At 38.1% G+C, this 13260-nt stretch overlaps 1 protein-coding gene across 18 annotated transcripts in view; it reads left to right on the top strand.

Moving 5' to 3' along the window:
* MBNL1 (muscleblind like splicing regulator 1) overlaps nt 1-13260 on the top strand; it is a 170510-nt gene that overhangs the window by 142803 nt on the left and 14447 nt on the right. For 10 of the 18 annotated variants that reach the window (XM_087725364.1, XM_087725355.1, XM_087725359.1 and 7 more), the window contains 2 exons: nt 9350-9607; nt 12151-12204. In XM_087725364.1, the coding sequence (XP_087581490.1) occupies nt 9350-9607; nt 12151-12204 (312 nt within the window). The remainder of the gene's footprint in view (nt 1-9349; nt 9608-12150; nt 12205-13260) is intronic. The other 8 variants (XM_087725370.1, XM_087725365.1, XM_087725358.1 and 5 more) reach the window with 1 other exon arrangement.

The following is a 13260-nucleotide window of genomic DNA, read 5'->3' as shown; positions in this document are numbered from 1 at the left end:
CTGCCATTATACAATGCAGTGGTGAGGATGTCAGGAATGGGAGTTTGTTCTCTTTTTTCTCTCTCTGGTAAGTTTCATCCCTAGGCATGTGAAGTTAAAGTTTTGAAGAGTGAGTTCAATTTGAGTTTATTTTAGAATGACAAAGATGTCATTGGCACATTTGAATTCCGATTGTTATCGATCAATTTTTATGCCATCTGTACATCTTAGTCATAGTGGATATGCTCCCTTGCCAGGAATAGTTTCTCAACTAAGAGAGATGGGCCCTTTCAACATCTTATTATATTTTAGTAAAGCCAGCCCTCAGACAGTTTTCAGCTGCAGCTTGGACAATGAAGTGTTCCTTATGCTAGTCCACACTCCGTCTGATTTGTCTTCTAAACACAAACAGGAGGGAAGCATAGTGCTTAGTCATTCTGCTTATTCTTTTTACGATCCACAGAGTACTGGAAAGAAATTATATTAAAGGAGTCAGAATTCTGTAAGCCAGCTTAGTAATAACTGAAATAGAACAGGATCTATTTTGGTGTGGAGGAATAAGTCATCAAGGAGTTTGAAAATGAGGTGGATCTGAACAGGAGCTGTAGAAAAGTAAAATCACCAGCTCATCCTTACAAGAGAGGCATTTGGACTGTGGCTTCACTTAGAGATTTCTTTGTTTAACAAGCAGACTGCCAATGCCAATTATGGGCACTAAATGAGAACTTCCTGTATTATTAACAGTTTGGAAAGCCTAAGAAAGCCATCACAGCTATTGGCAGAAGCCATGTTGATGTTATGTGCATCACAATTCCATTGCACTACTAATATGAATTATGTGATATAAAGTAAAGGTTCCCCTCGCACATATGTGTAGTCGTTCCCGACTCTAGGGGGCGGTGCTCATCTTTGTTTCAAAGTCGAAGAGTCAGTACTGTTCGAAGACGTCTCCATGGACATGAGACTAGCATGACTAAATGTTGAAGGCGCACGGAACGCTGTTACCTTTCACCAAAGGTGGTTCCTATTTTTCTACTTGCATTTTTACGTGTTTTTGAACTGCTAGGTTAGTAGAAGCTGGGACAAGTAATGGAAGCTCATTCCATTACGCGGTGCTAGGGATTCAAACCACCGAACTGCTTACCCTTCTGATCAACAAGCTTAGTGTCTTAGTCACTGAGTCACCGCATCCCCTATGTGATATAAAGACAAGCTAAAATATCTAATTTATATGATTTACATGACATATCGTTATCACTTACCCCTGCAAATGCCCTGCAAAGAGCCATTATTGTTGAATTCACATTTTACTGTTGCTTTTATTATTTAATCAAAAGCTTTAAATTTTACTGATGTTGTTGCTCTATGTAGCAGTACATTAAAAAAAAAGCCAGCGTCAAGTTGCCCTGACTTTATCCTGAATTAAGGGATTACAGGGTCATAAAAAAGAGTTTTTACAAGGAAGGAAAACAACAATTCTTATTTAAAAATAACAGGAATCAAAATCTTGGCAAATATATTTGCATTAGAAAGCTTTCCATTTCTAGAAAATTCTTGTAAGACTTCTAATGTAACACCCTAGCACTTGTAAATTGTAAAGGGAAATTTCTTAGTAGCATGAGAAAAAATCATTATTTTATGTTTGTGTCAGATATGAGAAACTATGAGTGATACAAGTGAGAAACTAACAGAATCCATCTTTTTTACACCTTTGGATAGAAAGGTGGGGGAACTGGGCTGTTTTATACCAGGTGGGATTATTTAACAGTTGACCCAATGCAGCACTTGTTTTTACAGTATTTTCAACCCATAGGTTAATCTCCAACTCCGATCATTTTACAATGATTCTGGCAATATATAATTATATTATCTGGCAAGATTCATCTTTCAGATAGCTAAAAAGTATCTACTCCTTTCTTTGTTGTCTGCATGTGCATCAACTCCTGACAACTGTATGGACAAGTTCCTGCAATTTTCTTGGCAAGAGATTGGTTGCCATTACCTTGCCCCTACAGCTGAAAGAGATTAGATGGCCCAAAGTCACCCAGTTGGCTTTGAAAGTCAGGGCTAGAACTCCTGTTTCTATCTGGTACTTAACCAATATACCAGATTGGCTCTTTAGAGTAACAGTCTTTAGAATCTCCATAATTCTATCTCCATAGTTCTAAGAAAGAGTATTGTCAATCTTTCCGGATAATAATAATTCCTCCTCATTGACCAGAGGATCAGAATAGATGTAGCTGCAATACTATAATGCATAAGTGTTTAGCAAATGTATTTTGTGTTGCCAAAGAGTTCTATACGGGAGTAGCTTCCTTTTTAAGGCTTTTGGGTTGTTTTTCTTCACCTCTTTTTCTTTGAGAACTAGATCCACAAGACAGGTCAACTGAATGACTTTAGATGTTCCTATAACTTATTTGAGTGGAGTTAGTTTAATATTTTATGTAACTGGATTTTCTTGTATGAACTTTCACTGACCAGTTAAACATTCTAATTTCCTTGGTAAAGATTCCTCCTGATTTTTCATTCCCAGACCAGGAATGTACGTTGCATTTCATTGGATTCTGGTTGGTTTGGGAAACAAGTAGCTCAACTTAGAGGCAGGGGTGGGATTCAGCTGGTTTGGACCGGTTTGGGTGAACCAGTTGTTAATTTTAATCTGATTTGCTGAACTGGTAGTTACAAGGACTGGCTTTCCCCACCCCTCTCAGGAGTCTCCACACAGCCCTTTCATCATGCCAGGTAAGTGCAGGAACTACACGGATGCTCGGGGGGGGGGGGGGGAAATGGGCCTACCGGAAGTCCAGAAACAGGTTCAAAGAAAGCGCAGGGAGTGTGAAAATGCCCTCCTCCATGGTGCAGAAAGCCGAATAGGCCACTCCCCCATGACCACGCCCACCCAGCGGAGAACTGGTTGCTAAAATTTTTCAATCCCACCCCTGCTTAGAGGTACCATAATTATTGACTTGGGAAAAGATCTATAGTCACTTTTGCTGCTCAGAGGAACTATCTGGAAGTGAATTAGACAGTGTACAGTTAGTCCTTGGCTTCAGATCATTTGTTCAGCAACCATTTGAGGTTACGATGACACTGAATTAAGGGGCAGCCAGTCCCAAACGTTTATTTATTTATTAAACAAATTTAAACCTCACATACAGTGACTCTGGTCAGTGTACGGCATTAAAAATCTGCAGTTAAAAGTTCATAATAATCCACAGCCCAGCCCCTACCGCATGGCAGCAACAGAATCTAAGTTGTGAATCAGTTGTGAATGGGATACCCAGGTCACCCGACAGAACCATGTCTTCAAGGCCTTGCAGTAAAGCAACAGGGTGGGAGATAATTTATCTCTGGGGGAAATATTATTCAAAGGGAAGGAACCCTTATAGAGAAGAAGACTCTTTTCCTAGGTCCTGACAGATGTGCTTCCTTGATAGTTGGGACCCGCAACATGTGCTGCCTTCCTTCTCTGGTAGACTGGGTAGATGTAATTGGGAAGAGCTGGTCCATCAAATACAAGGTACCCCCTGCACTCACAGGATCAAAATTCAGGCATGTAACAGCCCACCCGCATTAGGAGCATGTAAATTCCCCCCCACCCAAGATTACACTGAGCAGTTTTTGTGTAAGACCAAGGGAGATAGCCTCACTTGGCCAGAAGCTGCTTCATGAAGTGTACGATTGGGCATGTTTCAGCAGTAGCAGGAGCAAGAAAATTGTAACGGTCATCTAGGATGGCAGAGTGCAGGATGGTAGGCATTTCAGAGTACAGGGTGATGAGAGCAATTGCAGGCGGGACTCGGCAGCTGAGATTTTCTGGGGCTTTGCGCCACACTGATTGAGTGACTGGGATTTGCGCTGAACTGCAACTCGGGGCCATCTCATACCTCCAGAGTTGTCACATGCCAGGAAGGCCCTGAGCCACTACATAGCAAGTAGTAATTCAGAGCCTCTTGCCACTCCACAAGACATAGAGCAGGGAAGACAAAAAGGATGGACAGGAGATAGGGAGAAACAGTTGAAGAGAAGCAGTTCCTTACCAAGGCTTGGAATATCTTGGATCAGGGTGGATCCTTTGCTAATAATGAATGGAATTCATTTACCAGCAGTAGCAGGGAATACGTTAGGTGCTAATAACCAGGAATATTTGTTAAATTCAAAGCACAGAAGAGTTTGTTATTGGTCTCTGTAATACAAAAATCTAGTCAGCTAATGTTCAAAGGTAAATTGGCGCTAGATAAGGCTCAGCGGAATTCACAGGGGACTGAACTTGGGTCTCTTGTGACAATGCATTGATTCCAAACTGATGATACATTTAACCCTGCCTTCCAGCTCAGCTTGCACTTCTACAGAATTCCAGAATTACCATGCTAAGTGAAGCAGACATATGACATGCTTTATGACCACATCACTTAGCTTCAGAGGAAATTACTATTACCGTGTTTTCCCGAATATACGGCAGGGTCTTATTTTCTTTTGACCGCTGAAATAAACGCTTGGGGAGGTCTTATTATTTTTGAAGTGCAGGAAGCGACAAGCATGGTCACCTCATGGCTGCTGCTGTGTTGCAATATTTTTGGGGAGGGCTTATTTTAGCGCATGTGCTCAAAAGCCCGATTGGGCTTATTATTCGGGGAGGTCTTATTTTCAGAGAAACAGGGTACTATAATAATAATTTATGGTCCCAATTACTATAATAATTTGAGGACTATCCATATATCAACATCAATACTTAGAGAAAATAATATTCCAATAATTATGGAATACTGAATTGTTTTATAAAAATTTAGCCATGGTGAGTCAGTCTTCCTGTTCGGTCATACACACTCAAGTTAAGGACAGTTTAAAAGGGCAGGTTCAAGTAGGAATACCCATTTGTAAACATTTTCCCCAGGGTTGACATTTGCAAGCAGCACTGGAAGATTTGGGTCTGTGGAGTATCTGCAACATTGATTAGTAATTGGAAAAAGGAGGATACAAAGAGAGAGGAATGGATGAAAGTGCTTTTCTTTTTCAGGGGTAATGTGGCAATTTTCAATCTGCTGATATTTGTTTTGCTGAGTCCAGGGCACTTGTCTCTGGAGTGAGACTCTTGCTCTGCTGTGTGTTAAGTAGGGAAATGGAACACAGTAGTTCTGATGTCATTTTCACAGTTCTCAAAGGAACAGTCTTGCCAACCAACCAATGAACCAAGATTTTGTTTTCTCTCCTTCTAGGGCATTAGTTGCAACTTTTTTGGAAGCTGGAGCTGCTGCTTTAGACAGGCAGTCCCCATTCTTCAGAACAATTATTTTGATAATGAATCAGCTCTGTCTGTTCAACCATCATAACATATTTCTCCACTATAAATAGGCAGGAGCTATTTGTATGGGACTTGGTCAGTCCCTCCCATATCCAGCTACAGATATCTTATTGCTAACATTTACATAATATTCTTACATTTGCCACTTTCTTTTCAGTCTCTCTTCACAACCATCCTGTAAGGTAGATTATTATTTATCCTGGACACACTGGTGAGAAATAAGTTGAAATAATTTTATTTCCATCAACACATTGAATCTCTACCCTGAGACATAGTTATAAAGTACATTATTCATTCCTGTTCAGTAATATTTCCATTTAAATTTCCTAAATGGCACCATCAAGGCAATCATGGCAAATCCCAGGAACTAAGCAGCATGAGACGAAGGGGGAGAACAAATTTGGAAACATCAGATATGCAAGGTGAATTGGGAAGTTGAGAAATATCCTAGAATTGGCCTGATTAGGACATAGCTATAACCCTTACCTGATAACAGCTGGGCTTGAGGATGTCTTTATCTTTAAAAATGACTTCATTTAAGACCTCAGTCTGTATTCTGGATGGACTCAGATTCTGATTCTCTGAATTCCAAGGTAAAATTATCTTACCCTGAGTTAAGCATTGATTCATCTAGCCTAATATTATTAGAATTGGCTGGTGATAATAGACATAGTGCAACAACCAATTGACTGTTTTAATTACAGTTGAATAAGCTGTTTTTCTCTAGTTCATATAAATGCTGAATTATAATTACAAAACTTAGTTCACAGAAACTAATTTCATATGATACCCTAAATCCAAGTCAAACAAATCACTTAGCACAATGTGTGAGATCTGACAATAGTTAGCATTGTTTTGTCACGGAACTATAGCCTTATATCTTTAGACTGTCCTGAAGGTATCAGTTCTAGAAGCTGATTGATGCAATTGAATTGTGTTCTCTATTAGTAGTATGAATTCTGTGCACCTTCATGCTATTTCTCTTTTAAATAACCAGTAAGATAACCCTTTAGAGAGACAAATCAATCCAGGTAAGGAACTTTAAAATAGTTAAGATCAGTCTTTCTTTCCTTCCTTCCTTCTTTATTTCCTTCTTTCTTTCTTTTTTTCTTTCTTTCTTTCCTTCTTTCTCTCTCCCTTCCTCCCTCCCTCTCTTTTGCATTATAGTATTGAGAATGGGCTGAAGTAGTATAAAAATGTATTAAAGTTAAACTGGCCATTTTAGAACTATATGAACAAACAGGGATTTAACTGAAATGAAGAAAGCAACTACTGCCTCTTTTAAATTCAGAAAAACTACCTCCTTCCTCAGATATCAACACCACGCCTTGGATCTAAACACAATTTACCTCCCAAGTAATTTTAACAACCCAGAAATGACATGACTCTAAGAAAATTGTGGCTGTCTCACAATCTGTCCATTTTCTTGTTATATATAAAACTAATGTTAGCCTTCCTGAGAAATTGATTAGTCTGACCTAACCAGTCCCACACTAACACTGGGTCTGCAAGTCTGATTGTGTTTTATTTCCTTCTTCTTACATTTGAATTCAGTGAATTATGCCCAAATGCTATCTGGTTGTTTTGGATTTGGAAAATATTTTACCTCCATTCTCTTGGCGAGGGGAGCTCAGGCATCTCTGTGAAGGTCATGTTCCTGACTTTAGAGACACAGGACCCCTCACACGTGGTCAGATACCTTTCTCTCTTCAGCAATCAATGTGAGTTTTAGACTGGTAATTATCAGTTGCCACGCTGCACTTCACTGTGCTGCCTTGAAAGGCAATCTAGGAAGAATCTGCCATCCCAGGCAATTTTTAAGAAGCCCTGTTTCATAAATCTCACAATGGATGTGAAATCAGTATGTCCTTCTATTTTTCAATCAGATCTGCTTTTTGGACACTGCTAAGATAAGTCACTGCAATTTCTTTGCAAGGTTTTTCCAGAGGTTTTTAATCTGATGGTTTTCTTTCTTCTCAATGCATATTATAAGACACTTAGAACATAACCTTTAGATTTGACTATTTGCTGATTATTAGAAGTATACCTGGCTTTTCAATTAAAGTGATTCTTTCTTACCACTCAGATCAGTATTTAAATTGCTCCCTCTTAAGGCCTAATTAGGACCATTTTGGTGTAGTGATTAAGGCCGCAGCTAGGAACTGGAAGACTCTTGAGTTCTAATCCAGATTTAGGCATAAATCTAGCTGGATAATTTTGGGCCAATCTAGTTATTTTCTCTGACCCTTAGGAAGGTGGCAAAGGCAAACCAGGGACTGACCCTGCATTTTCTAAGAATTGGGTGCAATTGAATTCAGAGGGGGTGGGGAGGCCTATTTGCTCTGGATTGAAGGAAACCTTTTGATGTCTCTCCTTGATACTTGCTTAACTTTCATTTAGTATGATTCACAAGAAAGTCTGAAATAATTGCAAGAGAATGATGTTCACATTACATTGTTTTCTTGGTTCACTTTCAAATATTCATCATAGCCCTTTCTGCAGGTTAAATTACAGTTTTAATCTTAATAATGAAAAAAATCAATGTTGAAAAAGACTATGAATGTAAATGTATTTTAAAAGGAAAGTGAAGAGCAAGATAAAAAAAATTACATGTACCCGTGCCCCCTCTTGTGTCAAAATTGTGAACAGCAGAGATAATAAATGCAGCTAATGTCTTATGTAGCTAATAGCGCTCATAAAAAGCTGTGCCAAAATGCACTTTAATTTCTTAGAAGGGTTGCTTTGTTTTTTAAAAGATATGTCTCTTTCATACCTTATTTTCACTATGCATAGAAATTCTTTGGAATGATGATTGTGAACATATTATTAAAGGTGACAGAGGGACCATTCCTAATGTTGTTATATTCTGCTATACATATTTCCCACAGCCTGAAGCTTCATGATATGTTAATTGAAATTTGGAACTCCTGGATAGATGGCTATATATTAAAGGACACACTACCAATGTGACATAGCGTTTAAGATGTTGGATTAGGAATAGGAAAACCTAAGTTCAAGTCCATTTTTAGCCATGGAAACACACTTGATTACTTTGATTTAAATGTTGTTTCTCTGCCCAATCTACATCATAGGGTTCCCATTGCCATTGAGAGCAGTGGTGGGTTTCCGTTTTTTTTATTACCAGTTCATTTGTGCATGCAATGCTTCTGCGCATCCGTAGAAGCTTCTGCACATGCACAGAAGCTTCTGCACATGCATACAAGTGTCCGGGGGAGGGGGGGCAGCCTCCCGCCGCCACTACTGGTTCGCTCAATCCGGGCCAAACCAGGAGCAACCCACCTCTGATTGAGAGGCCAAAATGAAGCAAAGCTATGTAAGGACTTTGAGGAAAGATGGGAATAAAACTATCAAACAAATAACTCAATAAATAAATAGATAAATAGAAAGAGATTCAGTTTGGCCCAATGGTTGATGCACCAGGCTAGAAACCAAAATACCATGAGTTCTAATTCAGTCATGAATTAGCCATGAAAGCTAGCCAGACGACTTTGGCCCAATCACTCTTTCCCAGCCCAGTTCACCTCACAGGGTTATTGTCATTGTGAGGATAGTAAGTAGATAATGTTCACTGCCTTGTATTGTCCCCCAAAAAATAATAAAGGTGGGATACTAAATAAATAAATAAATAAATAAATAAATACAATACAATACAATACAATACAATGAAATAACCAAAATATTATCCATTAAAACCATGAAGAACAGATTATCTTTTATTACATAGAATGCAGGCGAATTTCTCAGCTGTTGCCTGAAATAACCACAAAAATTCAACTTATTTGAACCCTTTTAGTAGTTTGATTGAATTGGAAATATTTTGCTTTTAAATTTGGAAAGTTTTTGAGTTACATACATTAAGCCAAACTATCAGATTGGGAATTAAGAAACTCATCCAGGCATAAAAAGACAAAGATATTTTCTCAAGGTAAAACAAAACCGAATGGTTGAGGTTTATTTATCTGTTGTTCCAGAATAACTTTCAACTTTTTGGGTTTAGTTTCTTTCCTGATGTAATTTTACTTGCATTTTTTTTATCCCTGCCTGTAGGTATGTAGAGAGTATCAGCGTGGCAACTGTAACAGAGGAGAAAATGATTGCCGGTTTGCTCACCCTGCTGACAGTGCAATGATTGATACCAACGACAATACTGTTACTGTCTGCATGGATTACATCAAAGGGAGATGTTCAAGGGAAAAGTGCAAATATTTTCACCCTCCAGCCCATCTGCAAGCTAAGATCAAAGCTGCCCAGTACCAGGTCAATCAAGCAGCAGCTGCTCAGGCAGCAGCTACTGCAGCAGCCATGGTAAGTCCAGAGAAGAAATCAAATATATCTGTCTCATTGTCAGCCGCTGAGCCCTGTTAATCAATTGAACCTCCTTACTAAAGATAGGATGGTTTGAGTATCCCATTCCACGTCAGTATGCTGACAAGCATGTGATGCCAAGTCTGCTCTTACATAGTGTCAGATTCTACTAAAAATGTAGTCAATTTGTCTACGTGTATATTGTGCATAGATGTACATGTCAGATGTACATATTAGCTTTGCATTGAATCTACTTAGTGAGAAGCAGTCATTTATTACGAGTCACCTGTACATTGATATTATTGATACGCATGCATATAAACCCTGACCCGCAAGTTTTTACATCATCTGCTACATAAGAATTACACAAGGAGCTGATGCATTCCTCAGTAGATCCCATGATCTGTCATTTTTTGTGCTCCATTTCCATCTGCAAAAGACTTATGTCATCAAAGAGACGAAAATTTTTGTATAATTGATCATATACGGTCTTACTTATCCTTCTGTTTTCCTTGGAAAGGATTTTCCCCGTCCTAGAATTCATTTTGTGCATTCATTTGCACAGAGTCACCTTGAGATGAGACTTTCAGCGAACAAATTTAATAAACAAATGAGTTTGCTTAGAAAATAGCTTAGATTGAATTTAGTTAGCAGCAACGCTAAGTGTTTAATGATTCTGAATCTAGCTAAAGTTTACAAACATCTTTCAGGGATTCTCTTGTCTTTTCTGTGTCCAATACTTACACATACCACACAACAACTTCACTCTCGTTTCATACGGGAGGAAACAGTATTAGTGATCTAGCTTATTGAAATTGAACACTAAGCATGCATTTGAATATATCCTGACAAAAATATCTAAGCTTATTTGTGCAAATATTTTCTTCCACGTTTAACAGTCTCAGCTTAAAGGCAAAGAATTTCATTTTCCTTCATTGGGAAAGAAAATGTTGGTAGAATTCTCACATGGGGCGTTCTTGCACTTACTTAGTTTTGAGGTGACCATGGAATATGTGTGAATATCTGCCTTTCAGTGCAGTCATATGTTGGCAATGTACAGTTTACCTGCCATCTCACCTTTCTGCAAAATCCCAAAGACAGACATGACAGAAGTCGTTCCTGAGGCATTTTCAGACCCAAGAAACCTGAGCCTTGGAGACTTTAGACCATTGTAAAAATATTTAAAAGAAAGGCAAATGGTACTTTCTCACCACCTCGCAATAGTAAAGCAAAGTCAAAAATACCTAGAGAAGAATTTCTAAAGGAATTCTGAAACTTCTTGAAAGTACAATGAGAAAAGAAAGGAAATTTTAGAAAGTGGAAAATGGATTACTACTCTGTATTATGTGCAATAACTTTAATAAATATACTTGAATGAGGTGCAATGGGGCAAATAATTTATTGAAGTATTGAAGAACAGGCATTTCTATCAATGTGACTATAAAATAATGAATAAAATAATGTGTATTGTGCTCTGAATTCAGCTATCATAAATAATAATAATTATTATACTATTATACTATTATAATACTATAATTATTGTAATATTATTACTGGAATTTTGATTGTGACATGGATCAGCACAATCACATCACTGGGAGAAATTAGACAATGAACCAGTTGTCTAAACTGTGTTTTCTGATAGGGGATAAAAGAAAACCCTGTTTAACTGGGTCTACTTTTATTCTTTAGATCAGGGGTGTCAAATTTGCGGTGTTACGTTGTTGTCACGTGACATATCACAACTTTTCCCCCCTTCACTAAACCTGGGGTGGACGTGGCCAGAGTGTGATGCATCGGGCTCGCGGGCTGTGAGTTTGACACTCTTGCTTTAAATGATGGTTAACGTTAAGTGAGAGTTCCTAGTTTCTAGCTCTTAGCCAGCTTTGGCTGATAGAAAACGCCAACTGGGGTTGTATTTGGATGACACATTGCTAAGAAATTATAGGCTGAAGTTGAAAAAATATCTGAGGAGAAGGCCTACTTCTAAATTCTTGTGAGGCAAGTAATATGGATATATCCATGATGTAACCAGAACTCACGCCCAGCTTGAAGAAACTGCCTTTATTTTAACATTGATCCTATATTTCTTTTTACATAATTATATGATTTGAATTATATGATTTGACCATTAAATATTCCCATGAAACATTGCGGTGCAATATTGGCAATGCAGAAAGGGACAACTGGAGAGAGACCTTTTTCTGTGTTTATGAAGATTAGCCCAAAAATACAGAAAGTAGGCCCTTCCTCACTCTTACTCCTTCTTTCAACCTCCCCTTCCCCATTAGAGTACCTTGTTTGTACTTAACTACCTAGAGGTATATCCTCACAATAACAACTCAATAGTGCCTTTATTGTGCATGCTTAGTCTTGTTATTCGTTGTATATGGCATTCCGATGATTTGTTTTTTATTTGTTTTTTTCTCACCTACCCAAAATGCACTGCTGCCCCCATGATGCACCTCTGCTTGCTGTTTATGTTAATGCGCTTGAACCCCACTGGCCCATTGCCATCATGTGCTCGCTGCCTGCTAATTAAGACTCAGTCGGCTGTCAAATCACTGAAGCGACCCCTCGAGGCAACCTTTGACCTGGTACTATGACCTTTCACCTTTTAGCTTGGCATGTAGCTTTACTGTAGATACAAATTAATTTTTTTAAAATTTAATTCTTAAATATATATTTTTTCCTTATTTCCTGTGTAAAGTAATGTGAGCTCAAATTAAAACTGAGTGTGGCTTCCTTGTTGCATTTGTGGGGAAGGTGATGGAAAGAAGGTTTATTTGCCATCCCATCCTGAAGATTGAGGATTCTGCATTCAGTTTAATCACCTTGTAGACATTTTTAAATCAAGGAAGATGGGTGTTTTTTTTTAAAGGATTTTTTTAAAAAAAAATGTGTAAAATATATATGATCTATATATTTGTATCTGTTTGGTTGGCATGGCTTAACAATATTCTTACGTAGATTTAACATTTGTAATGCAAGTGCCAGCATGACTTGGCACTTTTGTTTTGTTTTGTTTTTGCATGCGTAGACAGACTTTGGGGATATGGGAGTAAAGTTTAATATTATATTAATCTTTGTTTCATTCACTCTATAAAATTTCTCTTTAACATGGCTTTTACTTATTAATCCTCATGGAGCTAGCAGTGCAGCTTTTTCCCCCCCTCCCTGGTATTCCTGCTTCTTTACTAAAACCTGAACCTTTTTTTTATAGTGAAAAAAGTGGTAGTTTACTGTTCCTGAGCACTTACAGTGCCATATTGAAAGGGCAGTAATAAAACTTCCTTGCAAAGCTTCGGCCTTGCTCTTCCTTTGAATTGTAAAGTCTGCTCTGCTGCTTGCTTGCTCAAGGATGTAAATAGAAAAAAAAAAGATGGTGGTGCTCAATTGCTGTATTTTATACTGACTGTTCTATTTCTTCTCTCTCTCTTTCTCTCTCTCCATACTCCACCTTCTTTCTTTCTCTCTCTTTCCTTCTTTCTCTTTCTTTTCCCCTATTCTTTCTTTTTCTCTTTCTCTCTCTCTCCTTTTCTTTTCCCTATTCTTCTTTCTTTCTCTTTATTTCTTTCTCTTTCTTTTTCCCTATTCTTTCCTTCTTTTTTCCCTATTCTTTCTTCTTTCTTTCTTTCTTTCTTTATTTTTCT

The sequence above is a fragment of the Thamnophis sirtalis genome, unplaced genomic scaffold (genome assembly GCF_051295495.1).
Source record: "Thamnophis sirtalis isolate CommonGarterSnake01/CBP01778 unplaced genomic scaffold, rThaSir2_p1.2 scaffold_11, whole genome shotgun sequence".
In the NCBI taxonomy this organism is placed as follows: domain Eukaryota; kingdom Metazoa; phylum Chordata; class Lepidosauria; order Squamata; family Natricidae; genus Thamnophis; species Thamnophis sirtalis.
This window is presented reverse-complemented; position numbering and strand designations above follow the sequence as displayed.